Source organism: Lytechinus variegatus, chromosome 11, assembly GCF_018143015.1.
Source record: "Lytechinus variegatus isolate NC3 chromosome 11, Lvar_3.0, whole genome shotgun sequence".
NCBI lineage: Eukaryota > Metazoa > Echinodermata > Echinoidea > Temnopleuroida > Toxopneustidae > Lytechinus > Lytechinus variegatus.
This window is the reverse complement of record NC_054750.1, coordinates 21,827,122-21,839,165: the sequence shown is the minus strand read 5'-3', so window position 1 is coordinate 21,839,165 and position 12,044 is coordinate 21,827,122. Positions and strand designations below refer to the sequence as shown.

At 35.9% G+C, this 12,044-nt stretch overlaps 1 protein-coding gene across 2 annotated transcripts; it reads right to left on the bottom strand.

Moving 5' to 3' along the window:
* Nucleotides 1–1,271: 1,271 nt before the first annotated feature.
* Nucleotides 1,272–10,757, bottom strand: LOC121424037. 2 transcript variants are annotated; one of them, XM_041619613.1, is made up of 6 exons: nucleotides 10,384–10,757; nucleotides 8,010–8,171; nucleotides 7,503–7,721; nucleotides 7,063–7,237; nucleotides 6,291–6,394; nucleotides 1,272–4,954 (listed from the first exon to the last, which is right to left on the bottom strand). In XM_041619613.1, exons 2-6 carry the CDS (start codon nucleotides 8,109–8,111, stop codon nucleotides 4,613–4,615), a joined length of 942 nt encoding a protein of 313 aa, XP_041475547.1. In that variant the 5' UTR covers nucleotides 8,112–8,171; nucleotides 10,384–10,757; the 3' UTR covers nucleotides 1,272–4,612. The 2 variants fall into 2 exon arrangements, with proteins under 2 accessions (XP_041475547.1, XP_041475546.1); XM_041619612.1 differs by lacking the exon at nucleotides 10,384–10,757 and having other exon boundaries at nucleotides 8,010–9,669.
* Nucleotides 10,758–12,044: the final 1,287 nt, after the last annotated feature.

The following is a 12,044-nucleotide window of genomic DNA, read 5'->3' as shown; positions in this document are numbered from 1 at the left end:
TCACGATGTTCTATTTTCAGGGCTAAATATATAAAATATCCACATATTTGAGTTCGCACTCGCATGGTAATTTTTATTCATGCCACATGATATACCTTATGCTGCTTCTAAAAATCTGAATTTAGTAAGGACTTTCCCCTTAAAAAAAAGAAAATCAGATTTGGCGGACGGGTTATATTAAAAAGTATGAAGGTCTTACAGGCATATTATATCATGATGACTTTTTTCAAGAATATAGCACATATTATTTATATTTAGATGATATTTGAATGGATATTCATATACACAGCATTATATTTATCTTTAGAGATATATTTTGAAGTGAAACTGTTCCTGTGTCATTGTATTACGGGAAATGTGGATGAAAATATCCCCCACCCCCATTTATGAAAGCTGGAATTGATCCTGAGTATGACAAAAGAAAATGTGACTAAGGAGAATGTAGAACACTTCCAAGATTCATGGTTGCCAGACGTCGGTAATACCGATATTTGTCGGTAATCAGGGCCTCCACACCCCCACTGGAAAGGACCTAGTGACGCCCCTGATCAAAGTGTATGATAACCCCCCCCCCCCGTAAAGAAGTCGACTAGAATTAACAAATTCCCCACAGGGCATTTGAAGTGAGGGGGGGGGGGATGTAGGTCGGCGAAGAGTTATCCGATCAAAATTTGTGTAGAAAATCAAACAAATGAAAAGTTGAACTCATTCTATTCAATCCAATTATTTTTATTGTCATTCTCAATGAATTGTCATCACACTCTTAATAACAAAAAGTGCATAGGAAAAAAGAATAATCAATCCAAATTATGAATACATCAAAATGATAATACATGAAATTAATAAAAATAAATATACATAATGCTATATACACTCTAAAAACACTCATGCTGAATCTAACCTGATAAATGTTAGATTCAACATTTAGAAAAGGGCCGAGGAGTGACCACTCTTTAAATGTTAATCCAGCGTTTTGTTAAATGTTAGATATTCAGCGTTTTGAAAATGTTGGAAAAAAGGTTGAATGTACCTTTTGTCAAAGTGTTAAAATTAACAGTTAAAATGGTGAATCAACATTTAGAAAAGGGCCGAGGAATGACCACTTTTTAAATGTTGTTCCAGCGTTTGTACAAATGTTAGATATTCAGCGTTTTGAAAATGTTGGGGGAAAATGTTGAATGTAACTGTTTTAATATGTTAAATTTAACACTTAAAAGGGTGACTTGCCATTCAGAACATCATACTGTACAGATAAGCTCAACAAAACATGTCAGTTCAAATGATTGCAAGAGCTAAATATTTATTTACATTCACTCAATCAAAAATGTGAAAGTTGTTGCAAATGCACAAAAAACCCATTTCAAATTTGTCAAATCCAAATGCATCCAATCAATAATATAAGTTATTGCAAATGTCATGACAATCCATTTCAAATTTGTCAAATTCAAATGCATCTAATCCAATACAAGTTGTTACAAATGCCATAAAAATCAGTATCAACTTTGACAAATTTAAATGAATGCAACAAAAAAGTGAGTGTTGTTGCAAATTTTATAACAATCGATTTTAAATTTGTCTAAGTAAAACGCATCAAATATGAATATGTATAAACTGTTGCAAATGTCATAAAAAATTCAAATTTCTGGAAACTTGATAGAAAAATTCATGAACATTCAATTATACTGTAAACATACAGATATAAACTGTACATAAGATATTCTCAATCATCTACAGCTTAATGGGGAAGTTCAGTAGTGGGATAGAGGGGATCTAGCATCAAATTAATTTACAATTTCAAATGAAAACAACTATCAGAAATGATGCTTTGTATTTATCTTTGGATGTTTTTAATGTTTGTGTAGGTAAAATTGATGCAGAACAGCAGAAATATATAAAAACAAGACTGAATTTTGTATGTGGGCATCATACTTCATCATGAAGCATCCTTTCCAGGATGCCTAACATGCAAGTATTGTGTCCCTGGTTATGAAAGATATCACATAAAAGCAATGTTGCAATGACAGATGTGTGGATGTTTCTTTAAAAATTTGAGCTCAATGAATCAATTATGAAATGATCCATTAAGCACTTCTTTCATCATTTTTTTAAAACTATCCTTTTACCTTGACCTCATTACGTTAGAACATCAGCTCCACATCACAAAATATACTGTTTTGATAAAATAAATCTATTACCTACACATTCTCATGGAAATTGTTACTTTTCACTTGTTTTCATATGATATGGAAGGGGGCTCATGCCACCCCAATGTCGAAAGCATATTCAGGGTCAAGAGTTTCACATCACATGCCTATTTCAATTAGCCACGATTCTGATAAAGAATTAATCAACTGCAAAGGGATAAATGATTACTCAACTGCAATAGGGAGTAGCTTCACCATGACAAGTAACAGACGGATTGGTGAACACCTATACAAACTTGATTACTGAACCAAATATACTCTCCCTCATTAAATAGCCTCAGCATTCTTGGTTAAGAATCTTATGATAGTTCAAAGATAATGCAATACTGTAGGAAACTTCTAAATATGATTTAAAGTACCACAACACTGGACAAGAAGATGAAATGTCAGGATCGTACACTAGGTAACCACCCATTCTGCTTGCTAGAAGACTGAAACAATGGAGAGAATGGGATACCATGGGGGAAACTACAACCCCCCCCCCAAAAAAAAAATAAAAAATAAAAAAACCAAACAAAAAACAGACAACAGCAAGAGACACCAGGATCGTACACTAGGTAACCACCCATTCTGCTTGCTATAAGACTGAAACAATGGAGAGAATGGGAAACCATGGGGGAAACTACTACCCCCCCCCAAAAAAAAAAACACAAAAAAAAAAAAAAAAAGACAACAGCAAGAGACGCCAGGATCGTACACTAGGTAACCACCCATTCTGCTTGCTAGATGACTGAAACAATGGAGAAAATGGGAAACCATGCGGGAAACTACTGACCCCCCCCAAAAAAAAAAAAAAAAACAACGAAACAACAGCAAGAGACGCCAGGATCGTACACTAGGTAACCACCTATTCTGCTTGCTAGATGACTGAAACAATGGAGAGAATGGGAAACCATGGGGGAAACTACTGACCCCCCCCCAAAAAAAAAAACCAAACAACAGCAAGAGACGCCAGGATCGTACACTAGGTAACCACCCATTCTGCTTGCTAGATGACTGAAACAATGGAGAGAATGGGAAACCATGGGGGAAACTACTACCCCCCCCCCAAAAAAAAAAAAAAAACCAGACAACAGCAAGAGACGCCAGGATCGTACACTAGGTAACCACCTATTCTGCTTGCTAGATGACTGAAACAATGGAGAGAATGGGAAACCATGGGGGAAACTACTGACCCCCCCCCCAAAAAAAAAAACCAAATAACAGCAAGAGACGCCAGGATCGTACACTAGGTAACCACCCATTCTGCTTGCTAGATGACTGAAACAATGGAGAGAATGGGAAACCATGGGGGAAACTACTAACCCCCCCAAAAAAAACAAAAAAAAAAAAACAAAACAAAACACAGACAACAGCAAGAGACGCCAGGATCGTACACTAGGTAACCACCCATTCTGCTTGCTAGGAGACTGAAACAATGGAGAGAATGGGAAACCATGGTGGAAACTATTAAGAGATGCCATAAAAAAAAAAACCCAAAACAAAACCAAAAAAAAAAAAAAAGACAAAAGCAAAAGACACCAGAATCATACAATTATCTAGGTAACCACCCACTCTGCTTCCTAGAAGACTGAGTGAAGGAATGGAGAGAATGGGAAACCATGGGGGAAATTACTAAAGCAAAAAAAAAAAAAAAGCATCCAATAAAAATGTGTATAAGCTGTTGCAGATGTCATAAAATTTACATTTCTGGAAACTAGATAGAAAAGTTCTGAACATGGAATTATATACTGTATACATACAGATTTCAACAATACATACCATAGTCTCAGTTATCTACTGCTTAAAGGGGAATTCACACTGACAAGAAATTACTTTAATTCTTAAAAAGAAAAATATGAGAAAAAGCTACTAATAAAGGGTGTTGGAATGGCTCATTGTGCATGTCCCCAGGATTTCACAATGAATAATATTATCTGATGTACCCAAACATTATACAGTCATCAGTTGAATCAAATATTCATGTATGTATAAAACACTGCTATACTACGCAGGTTCCAATGATAAAGATTCCCCACTTACACACAATTCAGACAAATGTTATACAGGTGTGTATGTATTCAGAACTACGAGACAAATTTAACAGAATAAATCCATGTATGCTGACATTTTCACATGAATCAAAAACTAGAATGATCTATACCATGGAACTATTGACAGCCATATCAAAAGCATGTTGAGACTTTCACACCATACAGGCCTAAAATAAGCCCTAATTTGATACATACTGTATTCGTCAACTAAATCCAAGGATAGAATACGGAATACTCTCCCAGATGCATTGACTAGGAACTACCTGTATTAAAAAATGGTTGCGAATAGGGAAAGGTTTACTTTGAAATGTAATGATTCTCCATACATAGGCAAGAAAACCGATGTCCAGTTCTTCCAGTTGAAGTTGGAAATGATTAATGGCTTTGGGTGCGAGCCAATGCTGTTATGCTTGCCATAAGTTCACGTGCACGGACAGGAATGTGATCAGTAGAAACCCCGATTCCATACACGAAGTGCTCTAAGAATGCATAGAATCCCTTCAGCTCATCTGCATACTCAATGTTAAAAATGTAGTGGCTCTTGAATAGAGCATCAACTGCTTGAGTAGCATCACTCTCGCAGGGTACGGCTTTCCCATCAACAATGATGAAGAAAGTCAACGGGGATGTGAAGCCATCTCCTATGCGAAGCAGGTACGGCTGGGTTCTCTTTTGATCCGTTTTCTCAACGAGAAAACTCGCCACAGCGGTTCCGTTCTGCAAGGAAACACAAGTGTCATAATAGTAGTACAGTAATTCCAGGGGTTGAGGATATGTGCAGGTGCAATGTGCACGGCATAGATGCAGTGAAGCAAAAAAGATTTAGAATATAAAAGAACTCAGTGCAATGATATTGCTATGACCCCGAAAAATATGTTATTTTCAAATTGTGATATCTTGCAAATTATTCAATATTTTGGCATTCTGTCTTTTGAATCATAATTATAATCAAATCTCTATACTTACTGGCTATTCCAATTAAAATCAGAAATTAGTCTTATAAGATATAAAATGCAATGGATGAAACTGGGATAAAAAGGAACATAAATTGTAGAAATAATGTGCTCTTTTTCCCACCTATGCCTTAATAAGGCCAATACAAAATGTGCATGCCTGCGTGGCAAATTTATCAAGCTTTCGAAAAATATAAATTTGAACTTGTATAACGGGTCAAGAACACGAGAGTTCATTTAAATGAGGCACTCGGCTCATTTGTATACAGTCTTTGCCAGTATGCTGTACATGGACCATCAAAATTTGAACATGATACATATACAGTCAACTTCGCATAAGTAAAACTCCAAGGGACCATGAAAAATTATTTGACTTATGTGAAATTCGACTTACTCGATGTATATTGCACATAAAGATGAACAGGGACTATTTATTTAGTTTGACCTAGGTGATTTTTGACTTATGCAGAGTTGACTGTATTCAAAGGAATTCAAAACGTAACTGGAGTAATTTTGACTGTACGCAGTCAAACATTATGCCCACATGTTATATTGCGACCAAAGAAGTTTTGCAGGTTCAGGGTATTGATATAGCTGTGCCATGTGCCTTTGTCCTAGTGACCCTAGATTTATCATTATCAGCCCAATCTATATGCTAAATTTTAAGCCGATTAGCTAGACCATTCTCAAGATCCTCGGAGAACGGGCTATTTCAACTTTGCTGTGACCCTTAACATTAGCCAAATGCCATTTGGCACTCTGACCTTTAACACTACCAAAAATTTAATCAGATTGTCAACCTGATACAAACATGCAAATGGACAACCCAAGATTATGCCCTGACCACTTTGTTGGCAGAGGCATGCAAATTCAAAGTCATTTCCACCTACTGCAAGTTATTGCTACATCAATTATAATTAAATGTCAATGAAGTTTAAAACAAATGGTCCCAGAGAGAGTGTGTGCCATCTCTGTTAATCCATATGATGAATAGCCCACAATGACCTTCATGTATTCAAGTTTTAGTTGACAGGTTTCCATGATTACTCAATAAACAATTGGAATAGTGAGTTAAAAATTACATTCAATTTATTTCATACCGGTCTTGTGACCATGAAGTATGAGAGAGCATCTGAAATTGAAGATTTCTTCCCTGCGTGTGATGGGAGAAGGTATATCAGTACTTTGTAAGCAAACAGGGCATCTGGAAGAAAATGAATAAAAGAATACACAAATAAATGAATAAATAAACAAATGAATGAACGAATAACAATATACATGGATAACTATAGCTCCACTTATCAAGGCAGAATTCCATTCAGAGGCCCTACAAGGAAATACATTATGGAAAGCAATACAGCAATTTAACTCTTTAAAATTATTTTTACAAGCCTAAAAAGCTTCCTCAAACTTCCTAAAAGAAATTTTTAAAAATCAATTATCTGACATTTCACCTAATGCTATGAAGTTCTGAGTAGTGACAATAGTTAAGCATGCTTGAAATTCATCCACAAATTATTAGTTTCATGCTACTGAAATACATACACCATCCAAAATTGATGGATGAACATACACGTAGGACTTGTTGCATCCTCTTTGTGAATAGTTCCATTTTGGATCTGAAGATTAGAAATAGTGCTAAATATGCAGAATTCAGTTCATACCCCATCGGTAAGGGTACACTACACTCTAGGTAAAATACAAATCCTGGTTGCCTTGTACAGGCATTTGTTTTTTTACCCAGGGAGTTAATTGGGCAGGTTATTTGGGTGGTCTGTTATAACAGGGTCCCCATAGCTAAGAATGTCCTCATGAGAAGTGCCTTAATACAAATCTGTCATAAATCATAGTCATAAAATGAATATTTCATACCAGGTGTTCCATTGTGTGCATCCTTGGTCTTCTTGTTCTCATCCATCAGTGTTTGGAGTTTAGGAAGTCTGGATAATTCTCCTACTTTCAGGATGAATGGGGAAAACCGCGTTTCCCAGGTTGAAATGAGTCTAGCTGCTGCATCAGGAAATAAGAGATGGAATTCCTGCTGCAACTGTATATGAAAGACAGATTGATTTGCGGCAAGTTAGTTTATAAGCCACTAAAAACTGGAAATAGTTACAAATACGGATGTAAGAATATATGCAACATTTGGTCTAAACAAATGCATACATTTTATTTAGTAGGAGTTGATGTCATTAAAATTATTTGAACTTAGATGCTAGACAAGGAAGGGACTAGCTAGTCCTTTGTATTTTGATATTTTTTCATGGGAGCAATTGCATGTAGCCCTAGCTATTAACAAGAATAAAACTTACCGCAGTTGGGAAATCTTGGAATCGAGGGTATCGAGCGAGGATCTCTCCGACTGTTGGATATTCCTCCATAATCCAATTCCTCCTGTTCTGAAAGGACTGTTCCATGGCTTGAAGAATTTGCTTTCTGTTGTCAATACTAGCTCTTTTGCAAAAAAGAATCAACTCTTCCTCCTCCACTTGAGGAATTTCCTCTAGATGTGCATGGGTGCGCTTTGGTGTCTGGGAAATACCAATCAGACAATGACATTAAAAGATTAAAAAAATAACAACTTCAACATGTTTTGTATCGAATTAGGGATACAAGAATAAGCTCTTGAAGTCAAACCTTACTTGTGATGACATTACTACACATATTGATATTCATATTTCATATATTTTAGCATTTTCCTTCATACTGAGGATGAATAAAAGGATATTAGAAACATGTGACAATGAAAAAAATTGTTTAAAAAATTGATATTTTGAGATTTATTTGGAAATGAATCCTTCTTAGCATCATGGTGTTACCTTGGACTTGGAATTCCCTGCCTTCTGCGGTGTCTTCTGTGGTTTTTGGTCCGTCTTGGTGCGTGGACGCTGCAACTGATCTGGAGGTAAACTCCTCCTCATTGTATTGAGCTTCGTAGCAAGGTACCCCTTTGTGGCATCATTGGGGTCAAACCACAGATCCTGTTAAATAAAACAGTATTTTTCTAATTAGTGTCACATGTAAATTAAACTTATTTAAATAACATATTAAGAAATGAAATCATACACCAAAAAGAGAAAGTTAAAAATCTCCCTAGACAGATTAGCAAATGAAAAGTGCATACTTGACCCAATTTAGCAATCAACTTCTGAAAAATTCATTAAAATGTGTATCTTAGCTGTTCATGAATCAACCACATCCAACCATTTTAAACACCTTTTCAGCTACACGTACCCTCTTTTGATATGAATACATGTTTATCTATTCAGTTACTGGCAAAAGGAATAGAATGAAATAGTGTCTGTATGCTACAGACTACTGGGAAAAGACTGGATAATGCTTGTCTGTGCATTGTGTCGATTCTCTTTTGGGACTTATATGATTGCTAATAAAAATCATATGAGAAAAGTTGTCATTGGAAAGCAAAGATTAGACCAAATTTAGAAAAGTACTAATTTGCCCATGTTTCAAGAAAAAAATTACATTTTCGAAGCTGTATTTTATCTATAAAAAAACTACACGAATCCGGGTAATTGACATCTGGAGAATCGATTGAAGTTCTATTTGATTTCAAATTTAACTTATTTTCATCTAAATTTTCAAATTATTTTCATTGTCAATTTGAAAGGTCGGTATTAAGACACCATCTTTTATTTCAAGAAATATGCAAGGGTTTTCTGTTCTGACGGCCATTCCAAATTGGCGTAGGCCTACATTCGTGACTTTAATGTATTAAAGTGGACCATATGGAGCAGTATTTTCCCTAAAAGTATAAGTCAGTAACATTTGAAGAAATTTTTATAGAGAACTTTTTCTGTAGTAGGACGGGAAACTGTTAAGAGGTCGGTATTTAGGGACAGGCATCATATAAGGTGACGGTTGATATACGATCATTTGAATTATTTAGCTGAAAATCACCGGAAATCGTGAAGAGAATACCAGATTATCTCACTCATGTATTTTTGTATGCAAACCGAACAATATCAGACTAGTCACTAGGCCTAGGTCTATATTTGAGCAGTTTCATGCCAACTTTCATTTTGCTACCACTACTGTCCATTACCTTTAAGGCCAAAGCTACGCACCATACAAATCACAATTCACATAGGCCTAGATCTAGAACACTCTAGCCTATGTTACAGTTAGACCTGCAATGCAACGTGTTCAAATCAGTCAAATACACACGCGATACACACTGCACATTACTTCGCATGTAGATCTAGACCTACCCTACAGACGGTAGGCTACGTTACATGGACCCCTTCTTCATTTTTCGGAACAAATCATCGGCATTGCCATTGATATCGACCTGAAAATGTGCCATTAGGCATTCACCCGTCATAATTTTCTCCACAAATCAACTTTAGAATATGTTGAATCAGGATAAGGAAATGAAATTTGCAGAAACCAATGATTTTTGTGACTTTTTAGCTGCTGAATACAATTCAGTGCGTAGCTTTAGGGGAGCTTGAAGGTCCCCACATTATATGATGGGGGGACCTAAAGCTACGCACTTTGTTTTCAAACAATAAAAACTGTCCCAATTTTAATATTTCAACAAATTATATTTAACTAATTTGTGGCAAACATTCTAAAGATCATTAGCCAAGTAGAAAATATCACAAAACTCACTAATACGAAAATCCCGTCGTGTTTTTCGAACACCTCTTGATTTCGCCGCCCGATGTAGAAGGGGTCCTAAAGCTACGCACTCGATTTATCATGCAAAAAAATAGTATTTCCTGTGCCTCAATTTCTAAAATATATTCAAATTATTATAGGATAAAATGAAATTAAAGCGAATATAACTCCAAACTTCCTAACAGTTGTTGGTTTTCTCTGCATTTAGAGATTTACTGCAGCCTCTGTAGAAAAAAATTAATAGGAATTGTTCATCACTCTGCAGTCACAGTTCCACACACAGAGTGCGCATTTGCCATTGAAAACTGCATGCGCGATGAGTGGTGCGTAGCTTTAGGACCCGCGCAGCTTTAGGACCCCCTACCATACAGCACACATTATTGGCAATAGACGCAGGCGAGTCAAAGCAAAGATCTTCTTCACAATTAGCAAGGTCCAGGGTATTCTACGCAACTCCACTTGAAAAATGAAAGAAGAAGAAGAAAAAAAATAGCTTGATTCAGCTCATAATGTGTTAAACTGTGGAAATATACTACTTAGAGATCAACTTACCTTCTAAAAAACAGGATTTTGGGGGATAATTTCGGTCCAGCACTAGAGTGTCGTGATGAGATAGTGACGAGGTTTTCGCGGCGATCTTGTTCACGTGATCAGTATGGACCAATGGAAAAGCGCCTCTGACTCAACCTTTTGTAAAATGCTAGACGCTCTTCATGACGTCATCATACGTATGACTTTTAGCCAATGGCAATGCGATATTTATTTCAGCATTTTCGGAATTGTTAGAACAGCGAGATAGGTACACCTTTTTTGGTTTGCGGATCATGTTGTATTGTAAAACTCACCCTTTTCGCAACATGATAAATGGTGAAATAACATTTACATATTTCAACACTTAGAAAGTGTTAAAATCCAACATTTCAGTTTTTAGAGTGTACCTAGTTTGCATGCTTTAGCTAGCACCCACAACAAGACACCAACCACATACCCACTGTATGAAACAAAAGTGTCACCCGCAGTGGAAGTCTTAAGGTGAATACTCAAGCCTATACAAACAGGTACTGGAAGATATTACATGGATACATGCATAAATTGAATTATCTCACAGAGCTGCAATCCAGAGCTGTCTTCATCATGTCTTCATGGATTAAATAACGAAAAGAAGTCGCTGTCCTCTGAAGTGTCCTTTACTTGTGACTTCTAGCCATTTCATCGTGTTTATTGTGATTTTCCTGTGACTCCAAACAATTCTTAAAGTGGGTCGTTCATTTGAATAATAATATGATACCGTAAAGAAGAAGAATCAGTCTTTTATGTAATGTGTTTGAATTTATTTAAACATTTTGTAATGTAGGTGAAACTTTTGGTTTAAAATATGCTACAAAATAATTATTTTCACCTGACAAAAGCTGCTATTTTTACACTTTAGTTTTGTTTGAGCCCAAATGATTTTTAATCACGATAAAGATGAATATGTATGCCTTAAAATGGTATTGGTTTCAAAATAAGAATAGGTTTAATCGGGTCATGATCACACTTTTCATTGGCAAATTGGGGATCAAAGTTAAAAAAAAATATGATTGATAGTTCGTTCGTTTTCCTCTAAACAACATAGGCATATAAAACAAGGGTCAATTATTTCATTATGAAAATTAAAAAAAGAGGTTTTTATCAAGATAAATAATAGGGATATACCGAAATATTGAGGTTAATTTGCTACCGTTACACTTGGGTAAAAAAATACGTGTACGCATTCTATACATAAAAAAAGGATGAAAGAAATACTAATATTTTGAGTAGATTAATTTTAATATACAAGATGTAAATTAAAATTTGGTTTTAAGACTGATTATGATGATTATTTTTTCTTTGTATATAGACCTATTCCATTGAACTGTTAAACTCTTTGTTTCTCAGAAATTCATGCCGATCGTTACCCAATACTATAGGCTACTGTTCATTTTTTTCTATAATACACTGACATTCCGAGCACTAGTATTTGTTACCACACTTATCTTCTTCGATACTAAGCCATCGACTTCCTGTCTGTATTAAGAAACTGCATTCCCGCATGCGTCCTCATCGATTACACCTCCCCCCCTCTTTCTCTTCCCCTTCCTTCTCCTCCCCCTCCTGTTTCTGACCCGTCATGCTCCTCCTTATCCTTCTCCTCTTCTTCTTCCTCCTCTCCTTCGGACTTTACAATGTCCCTT

What these genes read in the sequence shown, in the direction of transcription:
- LOC121424037 (XM_041619613.1), bottom strand. Translation starts at nt 8,111, where the DNA reads ATGAGGAGGAGTTTACCTCCAGATCAGTTGCAGCGTCCACGCACCAAG. An exon ending in TCCAAGATTTCCCAACTGCG is followed by an intron (nt 7,238 to 7,502) that starts GTAAGTTTTATT and finishes TTTCATATACAG; the next exon opens with TTGCAGCAGGAATTCCATCT. An exon ending in TGCACACAATGGAACACCTG is followed by an intron (nt 6,395 to 7,062) that starts GTATGAAATATT and finishes ATTTTCTTCCAG; the next exon opens with ATGCCCTGTTTGCTTACAAA.